We start from the raw sequence: 13,435 nt of genomic DNA, 5'->3' as shown, positions 1-13,435 counted from the left end.
GTGGGGGGGGGGGGGGGGGGGGGGGGTGGGGGAGGGACAGTGGCAAATCACTTCTATAGAAAAATTTGCCAAGAACAGTCATGGTCATGGAAAGTGCATGATGGCCATGTCATACAACACGCACAGAACGAACTGAGTCTCTAAGTAAAGTCTGATGGTTTCTCTTTCATTCTAGTATCCTAAATCAGCCGCAGGACGGAAGCCAACATTTTATCCCACACCGCCGAAGAGTATTGCCCCCAACATAACACAGCGATCCATTGAACACAGTCTTTCTGAGAGAACTGCTAATATACTGAAAAACACTGAGAAATCATGCTGGCTGAGCACACACAAAAGGGATTTCACAGGTGAGTCTGAACAAAATTGCCAAAAGTCATTTCACTTGAAAGTAACAGATAAATTTCAATTATTACTGCACATTTTCTACTCAGGTGAGGGGTCTTAAACTAAGGTCAACTAATGATGCTGAGGAAATGCACCCATGCTTCATGTACTGGGGATCATTCCTCTTTGGACTTGGTGGTCAAGCCATAGTTTATTTCTAGCATGGGTGTATTCCTCTGGTTACTTGTATCAAGTAGTTATTGATAATCTACTCACTTCAGGAATTCTAAATTCAAGCATATTGACATATTGAGCAACATGGGCAAAATGCTGGACGAACTCAGCCACTTATGGAGGGAAGTAAACAGCTGCCATTTCGGGCCGAGACAGCCTGTTTTTTTCCCTTCTGTAGATGCTGCCCAACTTGCGGAGTTCCTCCAGCATTTTGTGCGTGTAACCCTTAAGATTTCTGTGCGTCCATGTTCACTGTTTCACTGATATATTCATTTGTATTAATAACCAGGTAATGGACCGATGAATCCAATTCAGTTAGACGATTATTTCGACAAAAAGATGACAAAACTGACAGGAAAATACAACTACTTCACAGAACTGGTAAGGTATATTAAGTTGAAATCTGGTCTTTCTGTGTATTAATCTTTTCTGTGTGTCCACAACATTTTCCATACATCTAGATTCAAGAAAAAATAACATAGAACAGTACTGCTCAGCCTTTGGCCCACAATGTTGTGCCAACCTTTTAACCTATTTCACGATCAATCTAACCCTTCTCTCCTACTTAGCCCATAATTCTCCATTAACCTATCATCCATGGGCCTCTCTAAGAGTCTCTTAAATGTCCCTAATGTATCTGCCTCTTCCACTACCCCCCACAGTGCCTTCTGGACCCTTATCTGTTAAAAAAAAACCTACTTTAGACACCTCCCCTAAACCTTCCTCCACTTTCCTTCAAAAGATGTCCTGTGGTATTAGCCACCCTGGGAAAAGGGTGCTATCTCTCCACTCTATCTATGCCTCTTTAAATCTTACTCAAATTGCCTCTCATCCTCTTCACTCCAAAGAAAAAAGCCAGACCCATTCAACCTTTCTTCATAGGACATGTTATCTAATCCAGGCAACATCGGGTAAATCTTCTCTGCACTCTTTCTAATAAGGCAATTAGATCTGAACATTATACACCAGGGGTGTCAAACTCATTTTAGGTCACGGGCCGGATTGAGCAAACTGCAGCTTCATGCGGGCCGGATCAGTCGGACGCGTGCGAACGCAGCTTTTGTTGCCTCCGTTTTTTCAGCCTGCTCTCATGTGTCTCAGTCTCTGCTATAACTACAAAGTGTTTCACTTTACAAATTCCGTTTCTTATGAAGAAGATTGCCGAGCAAGACTGCCAAATAAACACTAAAAACCCTGAAAACCTGGTACCTGAATAAACTCAGCATTAGCCATATCATACGCCATAGGCGCTTCGATTACTGGGGCCAGCTTTAATAGTAATTAGATATTATCTTGCGGGCCAAAGATAATTCCACCGCGGGCCGGATTTGGCCCACGGGCCTTGAGTTTGACATATATGTAATACACCAAGAGTGCTCTAATCAGAGATTTTTAAAGAGCTGCAATGTTACCTTCAACTCTTGAACTCAGGTCCCCCCCCCCCCCCCACCACCAACTACTGAAGGCCAACACACAGTTTGCCTTCTAAACCACCCTTTCAGCTTGTGCAGCAAATTTGAGGGATCTGTGGACATGGACCCCAAGATCCATCTGCTCCTCCACATGGCTAAGATTCCTGCCATTAACCTTGTACTCTGTCTTCACGTTCAACTTCCAAACGGAATCACTTCACACTTTTTGTGGATTGAACTCCATCTGCCACTTCTCAACCCAGCTCTGCATCCTGTCAATGTCCCGCTGTAAACTACGACAACTTTCTACACTGTCCACAACAACACCAACTTTCATGTTGCCTCTAACCTAGTAAAGAACCCTTAAGTCTTCCACAGGACAATTTTTTAAAAAAATTGACATCAATCAAAGAAGAAAATATGGGCAGCTGATCAATGTTCCCTCTAAGGTGTGCGCACACGCATCTTTTGCACAAGGGAATTTAAACTGCGCACAAAAGGTTGTCACCCTCTGCCTCGCTGGCATGTTAAGTATATTTCATGATCGTACACAATCACATTTCTTTTTCCAGTTTCTGATGTTGACTGTGTTGACAACGTGGAGTTTGCGATGATTTGTTTGCAGATTTTAGAACTGGCTTTATTTATATTGTTTTTATTGAAGAAATTATTGATTTACTATGTTGAATTCCAAAAAAGCCAAGGGTGTGAAGCGCCAAAGAACTGTTAGTTCATTTAAAGCAGAATGGCTTAATGAACTGTTACACCAAAAGCTCATGAGGTCAGGAGCATGCAGCTACGAGAAGTATTTATATACAATACAGAAAATGGTGTTACTTGGGTGTATTGTCATGATGCAAAAGTTGCTGGAGAATTTGCAAATGGAAACTTGACTTTTTAAAGTGTCATTTAGCAAGCAAATCACATATGGACGGTGTGCTAAAGCTCTGGCAGGAGATCAAAGTTCTTATTGACAGTTATTTTACTTCTTTTTAACAATGAACAACAAACTGGACTTGGTAGTTTATTATCCTTAAAATGGCTTCAGGTTTACTTCCACGTAAAAAATCAGTGCACTGGGCAAAAAATTGCACACCACAAGACTTTTGCGCATGCTGGCTATTACAAATTAGAGGGAACATTTCAGCTGACCAAAAGAAAGCTTGTTAAAGACTTGGATATTAACGGTTTTCATACAGTAGAAGAAAATTGAAATAAACAATAGAAAACGCTTGAAGTGCTTATTTATTTTCTTAGAATGAGGACAATGTTCTTTCATCAGAAAAAGGTTCAATAGTAAAAAAAAAACTTACGGCAGTGTTTTGCTCTGCATTGTATAATTTATATACTGTAAGCAAGTAGAAAGAGAGTGACCTTTCATATTGGATATTTCACAATCTCCACTTTCACTTTGACATGACTTCGTGTGCTGACTGCTGTCATTTTCCTGTACGGCCATAAGATGGCAGACTGAGCTGCAACTCAAGCCGATTTCTACCTGGGTTTCTTTCACTGTCAAAATACTGAGCAGGGATTTCAACTTTTGTGTCTTGTCTTTTTGGCTGGACGGGAAGCAGAGAAGAACGTAGAGGCACTGTGATGAGTCTGTAACATTTCCCAGTCTGTGATTGTTTTCCCACCCACCAGGTGGATGCTTAATGTTTAGGTAGTTGGATATTTACTGTTGGGTTCTTGTTCCCCTAAAAGATATTTTCAAAAACTACTGCAGATCTTGGCAACGAATCAGAATCAGGTTTATTAACACCGGCATGTGTTGTAAAATTAGTTTTGTTGTAGCAGTACAGTACAAGGGCATAATAAATTCTGTAAGTTACACTAAAACTAAATAAATGAATCATGTAAAAGAGAAACAGCTAGATCATTCAAGATTCGGAATTTGTTTAATGTCATTTCCACTACACAAGTCTAAAGGAGAATGAAATAATTGTTGCTCCAGATCTGAGGCAGCACAGTAAGACACAATAAAATAAATGACACAACAATAAGAAAACACAAGAAATATAAATATATAAGGCATCTGATGTACATAGAGTAATTATATGTCCATAAAGTGATGCTAGGCACAGAGTGTCTGTACATAAGGTGACTCTGACAGGAAAGCTGGGAATGTGGACAGGTGGGTTAGTAGTTGGAGGTGCTGATCAGCCTTACCGCTGGGGGAAAGTAACCGTTTTTGAGTCTGGAGATCCTGGTGTGGATGCTTCGTAGCCTCCTCCCTGATGGGAGAGGGACAAACAGTCCATGAGCAGGGTGAGTGTGATCCTTCATGATGTTACTGGCACCTTTATGGATATATGCCCTTGATGGTGGGTTGGCTGGTGCCAGTGATACGCTGGGCAGCTTTGACTACCTGTTGTAGAACCTCCCTGTCTGCCGCGGTAATTTCCGTACCATGCAATAAAGCGCCATGTTCGGATGCTCTCTACGGTGCCTCTGTAGAAGATCGTGAGTGTAGATGTAGACGCATTGATGAGCTTTCCTGATGTGTTCTGGGACCGTGAGAGGTTGTGCACGATGTGCACTCCCAGGAGTTTGAAGCTGCTGACAGTTTCCACCGCTGTGCTGCTGGTATAAAGAGCGGTGTGAGAGATGTGTGTTCTCATGCACAGCTCCATCACTGAGGCTGGATGTGTAGTCGGGAAGGTGATGCATACATTTCGATGTTGGAATAAAGGAAGCTAACATTTTAAGATCAAAAGGGTTGCAAAAGAGTTAAGGATAAAACAAGGAATTATTCTTGTGGAGTAAGAGTGTATGTCACAGATACCAAGAATCTTTCATCTATCAATATAAATAAAGATGTCACATTGTCACAGTTATAGGAGGGGGAAGGGAAACTGAATAGCATTAAAAATTAAATAGACTTTAAAAGATGGGAAATCATAAACACTTTAAAGCTGGAGGAATTGAGCAACAATTGGAGAGAAGGGTCTAAGCCCAAAATGTTAAATGTTTATTCAATTCCATCGGTGAATAACTCAGCCTGGCTTGCCAAGTTCCTCCAGCAGTTTGTGTGTGTTGTTAAAAGGAATGGTAGTATTCAAAATGAAAGTCAACTGCTTTGTATCTTGACCTAATGAGGGAAGTATGGCTATAAATAACTTGCCCCAGCAACAATCTCATTCCTCTTTAGATGAGCATGCAGCAATAGTGGTAGTGTGATTGCTCAGGCCACGTATGATGTTCTCTTAAGGGATTGTCTATTGTTAAGTCCTCAGGTGACTGCAGAGGTTAATCTGGGATCCACATATTCTGGTGCAGTGCGGGCAAGAGTATGTGGTGGCTGTGGTTAGTGGTTGTTCAGCCTCTCCTATCACAGATGCTGCTTCTTCTCTGGGACACCCTGGAGATCGCTGTTGTATAGCACTGCTCCCTCTTGAACAGATTCCTCCAGGTGTATCTATTGAGTGCAGCGTCTTCCCAGTTTTTAGATGTAATGTTGAATTTCTCAGGCTGATCTCGATGTTTTCTTTGAAGCAATACCTTTGCCCACCAGGGGCTCACAGATGCAGGTGTAATACCAGATAATCCTTACAAATTGAAAATTGTTCAACAAGTAGAATTTGCAGATGAATTTGTTCCCATCACCTTTAGGACAATGCATCCCAGGTCATGACACATTTCACCTTTACTTATTTTGCTAATGACTTAAAATCTGCATTATATAGTGGTAAACCTCTTTGGTGCTGGTAGCAGGTTTGAATCCATATTTCATATCAAAATCTCTTCACACAAGCCAGATAATGCTGCGGCATGTCATTTAGTTTGTGTTGCTAACTCATCACTTAGCCTTTCAGGTGTTCACCCATCTTTCTGTATTCCTGAGATCAACTTTCCCTCTAATTTTTTTTACAGCAGTGTGGACCAAACATTGCTCTGAACGGGAAATTTTTACACAGCCTTAAATCTGCAAGGCACTTTATATTAACTCTGTATTAAAGTAAGTTCCAGCTGCGTGGCAGCAAAGGCTATGTGCATGGGGGCATTTCGGTTAGTAAGTGGCCACGCACCCACGCAGCTTAAAATCAGAATCAGGTTTAATCCCACTGTCAAATGTAGTGAAATTTGTTGTTATGCGTTAGCAGCAAATTGAAGCAGTGAGGTAGCCCGAGATTCATTACTTCATTCCTTTTACTCCAGGTTCAATGTAACCTAAGAGCTTTTGATTAAGCTCTGCATATTCATATCTAGGTAATTCTATCGATCTAGCTATCTGGATAAATGAGTGGTGACCCTGATGTCAGCCTTTGACAAATGTGACTTTTCACCCGAACTCTGGAATGGAAAAAATCATCTTTCATTACTATTCCTTGCAGCCTGTCTCTCAGTTAATTATGTGTCCACCTTCTTCAATACAAACGTAAGAAAATGCAGGAGCCCACATAACTCCCTGAATCTGCTATAACACTTAATGTAGAACATAGACCATTACAGCACAGTACAGGCTCTTTGGCCCATGATATTGTCCCGACCTTTTAACCTACTCTAAGATCAATCTATCCCTTCACTCCCACACAGCCTTCCATTTTTCTTCCATCCATGTGCCTATCTTAGAGTTTCTTAATTGCCTCTAATGTATCTGCCTCTGCCACCACATCTGGTAGTGCATTCCATCCACTGGGTAAAAAAACTTACTCTGACATCCCCCTAAACTTTACTCCAATCACCTTAAAATTATGCCACTGGTATTAACCATTTCCACCCAGGGAAAAGGTCTCTGGCTATCCACTCGATCTATGCCCCTTATCATCTTTTACACCTCTATCAAGTCTTCTTTCATCCTCCTTCACTCCAAAGAGAAAAGCCCTAGCTCACTCAACCTATCCTCATAAGACAGGCTCTCGATCTGGTAAATCTGCACCCTCCCTAAAGAAAGTAAGTAACAAGGCTAACATGATCATATTGTGGACAGCCCTTCCCTGCCTATTTCTAAAATTCCCGATCCCCTTCCGTTCATTTCAGCCTTATATGCACTCAGTGACCTAATCTGTTCAGCTCTCTAGGGTACAGAATTCCAAATCTTCCAAACCATCAAGAAGGAACATCTCCTGAAATATGTGGCCTTTAATTTTCATAACTATTCCTATTAGTACTTTAGCAAATATCTTTTGAACTTCATATCACTCTCACTTCAAGTAATTCGGTCATTAGTCAAACACCAATTCAAAGTTCAAAGTAAATGTTATTATCAAAGTACAGTACACCATATACAACCCTGAGATTCATTTTCCTGCAGGTGTACTCAACAAATCTGTAGAATGGTAACCATAACAGGATTGGTGAAAGATCAACCAGAGTGCAGAATACAACAAACTGTGCAAACGCAAATATAAATAATAATAAATAAATAATGAGAACATGAGATAATGAGATAAAGAGTTCCGAAAGTGAGATCATTGGTTGTGGGAAACATCTCAATGATGGATCAAGTGAGTGTATTTATCCCTTTTTATTCAAGAGCCTGATGGTTGAAGGGCAGAATCGGTTCTTGAACCTGGAGGTACGAGTCCTGAGGCTCTTGTACCTTTTACCTGATGGCAGCGGTGAGAAGAGAGCGTGACCTGGGTGGAGGGATCTCTGCTTTCCTAAGACAACATTTCACGTAGATGTGCTCAGTGGCTGGAAAGGTTTTACCTGTGACGTACTGAGCCTAATCTACGACCTATTGTGGGATTTTCTGTTCAAAGACTTTGGTGTTTCCATACCAGGCTGTGAATTGCACTTTCTAAATGCATGCTGAGGATTCACTTTATTAAAGCAGTGAGTTATGATCAGGAACTCACTACCTAGAGAGGATACAAACAGTTTCAATTGTAATTTTTAAAAAGACAATTGGATATATATTTGAAGAGAAAAGTTTGCCATGGTAAGAACACATTCAGGTTCAGATTGATTTCTCACGTGTATATTGAAATATGCAGTAAGGTGATAAACTGATGAGCTGGCTCAGACGAGACTAGATGGGCTGAAGGGCTTGTTTCTTGTAGATAGAGTCCTAGAAAATTTTCTAGGACTCTATCTACGTTGAAATATACAATGAGTTGGTAAACTGAGGAGCTGGCTCAGGCGAGGACTAGATACAGCCTCCTGCAAAGTACAGTCCATATCCCTAACGATTCCCTGCTTTTGTGATGCTTATTCAGATTGCAATAAAGCAACAAAATGATGCCTCAGGAAATTAGCAAGATATCCACCAAAACGTTTGCCTTCCATGACTTGTCCCTGCTCTTTATGATCTTGTTGTCTCTGTAATAGATTAGCATCAGCTGCTTCAGCAATTTTGTTGCGATTTGGTTAGCTTCTCACTAATTGCCCATTTAGAGTTGGAATTTTCTTTTACATTACCAATTTATGATTACTGGTTTTAGTAATATTACTTTTGATGTTGACATTGTTTGTGTTTCTGTTCACTTGTCCCTCATTAATACCTTTTGATTAAATCACACATTACATTTTTTCATACATTTTTGGAAAAAATCGTTGGATGTTTTGATGTACATTTTGCTGTATGTAACTATTGGTGCTGGGTTTTGCACTTTGGTCCCAGAGAAATACTGTTTCATTTGCCTGTATTCATAGATAACCATGTCTGGTTGAATGACAATTAATCTTAACCTATGAACTATATGATAAATAAAGCTGAATATGAATCAATTCTTTCCACATCACCATTCAAAGTTTTCTTTTTAAATATTTATCCAATTGTCTTTTAAAACATTGTAAGTGTATTAATTTGCTCTCTAGGCAAGATATATTTAAAATAAATTTTCTTTCAAATATCCAGACATACAGTATAAGTTAAGCATATGGAGCTGGCATGTGGCAAGCAAGTATTTTTTTTTTGTTTTGCTGATTTGTTCCGATCTGATTCCTTCAACAGAAAGAACAATCTCATCCAACCTCGTTGCCTAATCCACCCTTGCGCCCCGTGAAGGAAAAGGAAAGCAGTAATGGAGGGTGTGCAGATGATGACTCTGACTGCCAGTGTGCTGATGTCCCTCCCACTCTGGCAGGTGTACCGGCTTGGGAAGCAGTTGATGTGAAATCACAGCCACTGACACGTGAAGCTAACTCAGTTTCACCGACCTTTGAGACAAGTCCGACTGCTAATGAAGCAAATCTAATAAATTGGAGCAATACAGATGGCCAAACAACCGCCCTGCCAAACATTTTCTGCCCTTATTCAGACATCCACATGTTAAGATACAAAGTTGAACAGAAAGGGAATAATGATAAACCATCTGCATTTTATCAGCATCAGAAAGAAAAGGTAATGGATTGTTGGAAAACTCCTATCATTGACGTGAGTCCAATTTGCAGAACAGGAGACTTTGAGGAGCTCACGGAAAGACCGAAATCAGTGAAAAATGACATCTTCTATGCAGATTTACCTCAGAGCAGATTGTTAAACTATACACCAAAAGAAAAACACACAGCACTGAACAACCCACCTTCAGCAAGTGGTGCTGTTGACAATGAAGACGAGGTACAATGCTTTAATAAGGGCAACCGTGCATCTGGTGACTTACAGCCAACATCCTGTTCAACTGAAAATAAAGAATTTTACCGGGTACTCCAGCAGCCACGCGTCACATGGGGTAAAACGCTGATTTGTGATGAACCCAAACTTCGGATCTCAAAACTGAAATTCCCGCTTCCGTTTGATAAAACACAACAACATAAGAAATTACACCTGGTGTCTCCAGAAAAATCAGTGGATTATCGGGAGAACATTTATTCAGGCAAAAAACACACTTTCTTTGGTTTGAATTCTTCTTATTTTCACAATGGAACGCTTTAACCATTTATTTAGAAAAGGTACTTTAATTAACTTATCTAAATCTTTGAAAACATTAAAGGTAACAATAATATGTCAAAGTGCTTTTGACTCACAGCCCATTATATCTTAACGATTAATAGAATGTCAGAATATCAGTTCAATAATGATTTCTGTACAAAGAATTAAGAAATGGCTAAGAAAAATCGAAGCAGGAGAGAGCTAATCTCGTCCCCACTCAATGCAATCATGGTGGATACAGTACATTACATCAGTGTCACTTTCCTACACCGGCCGAGCATCCCTTAGTTCCTTTAATCCAAGAAATTATGGCATTGTTGTGTAGCACTACGCTCTACAACGTCAGCTGTAAAATCGTTCAGGGTTCGATTCCTGCTGTTGTCAGTAAGGAGTTTAATCGTTCTCCCCGACACCACATCGGGTCCTCCAATTTCCGACCACATTCCAAAGATGTGCCGTTAGAGCCAGTGAGTTGTGGACTGGCTATGTTGGCGTTGGAAATGTGGCGACACTTGTGGACTGCCTAGCACGATCCACACTGATTTGATTTGATGCAAACCACTGTATGTTTCGATGTACATTCGATAAATAAAGCTAACCTTTATCTTTAAATCCACATCTTGAATGTACTTAGTGACTGAGCATTCATTGCTTTTTTGAATAAGGAATATAAAGATCCATTACCCACTGGGTGAAGTAAACTTTTCTCAACTTTGCCCTGAACGAATGTACCCTTAACATAGGAATATGATCTCTAGTTTATAATATCCCATCTCCACATTTATCTAGTCAACTCTTTAAGAAGACAATTATCTCTCATTCTCAGCTTTAAAGGGTATAGAGCTCGTCTTCTATGTCTCTCCTTTTATGATTAACCTGGTACTTTAGGAAGTAACTTCTACTGCACACGCTGTATTATGGGTAAATTCTTCCCTAGGGAGAGGAATAAGTCTTGTCCACAATATTTAAGGAGCAGTCTTACAAGATTTAGATTAGATTAAAGCAAGGTGTCTGCTCTTTACACAAACCCATTTACAATGTGAAGGCATGATGGAAATGTTGCTGTGTTGATGTATCATGAAGTACAGTGGCTTAATGATTCAGTTTTCAAGTCAAAATAAATTTATTATAAAGGAACATTTGTGTCTCCATTTACAGAACTGACATTCATTTTCTTGCAGGTGTTTACAGAAAAACTAAACATAAATTCTTTGATGCACACGTTGAAAGGGAGAATAAAACTACAGCTGTGTGAATCTCTGCCGCATCTGGTGTCTCTGGGATCTGTCTTGGAGGCCTACATCAGGACATCTTTCTAGAGGGTGAAACCTCCCAAGGCTTCAGGTCCTGATGGTAACCCTGGTAGGGCTCTGAAAACCTGCGCCAACCAACTGGACATCTTTATCTTCTCACTGCTGCAGTCGGAGGTTCCCAGCTGCTTCAAAGGGGTGACTATCATAGTTCCCAAGAAGAGCAGGGTGAGCTGCCTCAAGGACTGTCGCCCAGTGGCACTCACAGCTACCGTGATGAAGTGCTTTGAGAAGTTAGTCATAACTTGAGTCAACTTCCGCCTAATCGAGGACCTGGACCCACTGCAATTTGCCTACGGCCACATTAGGTCTACAGCGGATGCAGTCTCACTGGCTCTCCACTGGGTGCTGGACCACCTAGAGAATGGTAATACTTGCGTCAGGCTGCTGTTAACAGCTCAGCATTCAACACAATCATACCGTCAGATCTAATCTCTCAGCTCCAAAACCTGTGTCTCTGTACCTCCCTCTGCAACTAGATCCTTAACTTGCTCATCAGGAGACTGGTCTGTGTGGATCCAAAATAACGTCTCCTCCTCGCTGACAATCAACACTGGTGCACCTCAGGGACATGTGCTTAGCCCACCATTCTATCCTTTCTACATCCAAAGATGTGTGGCTAGGCACAGTTCAAAAGCCATCTATAAATTTGCCAATGACACAATTGTTGCCAGAATTTCAGATGGTGACGAGGAAGCATGCAGGAGCGAGATTGATCAGCTCGTTGAGTGTTATCACAACAACCTTGCACTCGATGTCAGTAAGACCAAGGAATTAATTGTGGACTTCAAGGAGAAGTCAAGGGAACACATACCAGTCCTCATCAAGGAGGCAGTTCCATGTCCCTAGGTGTCAACATCTCTGAAGGCTTTAAGGGTTAGGCATTAGGAGTTTGAGGAGAATTAGTATGTTACCAAAGACTCTCGCAAATGTCTAAAAATGTAGTGTAGAGAACATTCTAACTGGATGCATCACTGTCTGGTGTGGAGGAGCCAGTGCACAGGATGGAAAAATGCTGAAGAAAGTTCCAAACTTTCCATCATGGGCACCAGCCTCACCAGCATCCAGGGCATCTTCAAAGGGCACTACCTCAAACAGGCATATTCCATCATGAAGAACCCCCATTACCCAGGACATGCCCTCTTCTCCTTGCTACAATAACAGGAGGAGTATAAGAGCTGAAGGAACACATCCAATGTTTCAGGAGCAGCTTCTTCCCCTCCACCATCTGATTTCTGTATGGTCAACGAGCCCATGAACTCTAAATCACTATTTTTCTCCTTTTTGCACTATTTATTCAATATCTGTGTGTGTATGTATATTCATAAATATATATAATTTATAGTTTTATTAATATGTACTGCAGTGAACTGCTGCCACTAAGCAACAAATTGCAAATTGCATGACACATGCCAGTGATATTGACCCTGATTCTGAACGAAGACTGATAAACAACCAATGTGCAAAAGAAGACAAATTTTGCAAATAAAAAAAACCAATACTGAGATTATTTGTAGAGTTTGAGTTTGTAAGCTGTGGAATCAGTTCAGCGTTGAGGTGAGGTGAAGTTACGTACACTGTTTCAGGAGCCTGATGGTTGTAGGGTAACAACTGTTCCTGAACCTGGTGGTGTGGTGTTGAGTCTGTAGGTGCCAGTAGCTTAAGGACTTGACATGGTAACTTTGCAATGCACATGCTCTCATCATTACCTTGGTGTGATATTGAAAGATCTCCCAGAAAGAGTTAATATCTATTTTAATGATGCATACTATGTTTTCAGGGGTTTTGCCATAATGCACTAATAAAATGTTTGCTGAAATTCCAGATGATGGTTGTTGCATCCTTTAGTATTCTTGAATCTCTGCTGACAGCGCGTTTTTGTGACAATCTTGGATGCATATGATACAGTAAGCCAATTCAAAGGGATATAGTTGAACCTTGTACTTACCAAATACAATTTATAGATAAAGATTAACTCTGATCTTGCATACCGAAACATACAATGAAATACATTGATGGTGTCATTGACCAACACAGTACAAGACGTTCAGGGGGCTGCCCGGGAGTTTTGCCACACTTCTGGCATCAAGGTAGCATGCCTCCAATTTACTGACCTTAACCCATACTGTACATCTTTGGAATGTGAAGGACACCTAGAGGAAACCGACACCTTCACTGAGAGAATCAGAATCAGGATCTGGTTTATTATCACTGGCATATGACGGGAAATTTGTTAACTTAGCAGCAGCAGTTCAATACAATACGTAATCTAGCAGAAAAAAATAATACATAAATAAATAAACAAACAAGTTAATCAATTACGTATATTGAAT

At 40.6% G+C, this 13,435-nt stretch overlaps 1 protein-coding gene across 2 annotated transcripts in view; it reads left to right on the top strand.

Annotated features, from left to right (window-relative positions):
* Nucleotides 1-13,435, top strand: part of LOC140713839 (sperm-associated microtubule inner protein 4) — a 58,937-nt gene extending 45,502 nt beyond the window's left edge. The window contains exons 7-10 of one of the 2 annotated variants that reach the window (XM_073024410.1): nt 176-350; nt 851-942; nt 8,875-9,812; nt 10,974-13,435. In XM_073024410.1, the coding sequence (XP_072880511.1) occupies nt 176-350; nt 851-942; nt 8,875-9,795 (1,188 nt within the window). In that variant the 3' untranslated portion in view covers nt 9,796-9,812; nt 10,974-13,435. Of the gene's footprint in view, nt 1-175; nt 351-850; nt 943-8,874 lie in introns of both variants that reach the window. The other variant, XM_073024409.1, reaches the window with a different exon arrangement.

Source organism: Hemitrygon akajei, chromosome 20 (genome assembly GCF_048418815.1).
Source record: "Hemitrygon akajei chromosome 20, sHemAka1.3, whole genome shotgun sequence".
NCBI classification, from domain to species: Eukaryota; Metazoa; Chordata; class Chondrichthyes; order Myliobatiformes; family Dasyatidae; genus Hemitrygon; species Hemitrygon akajei.
This window is presented reverse-complemented; position numbering and strand designations above follow the sequence as displayed.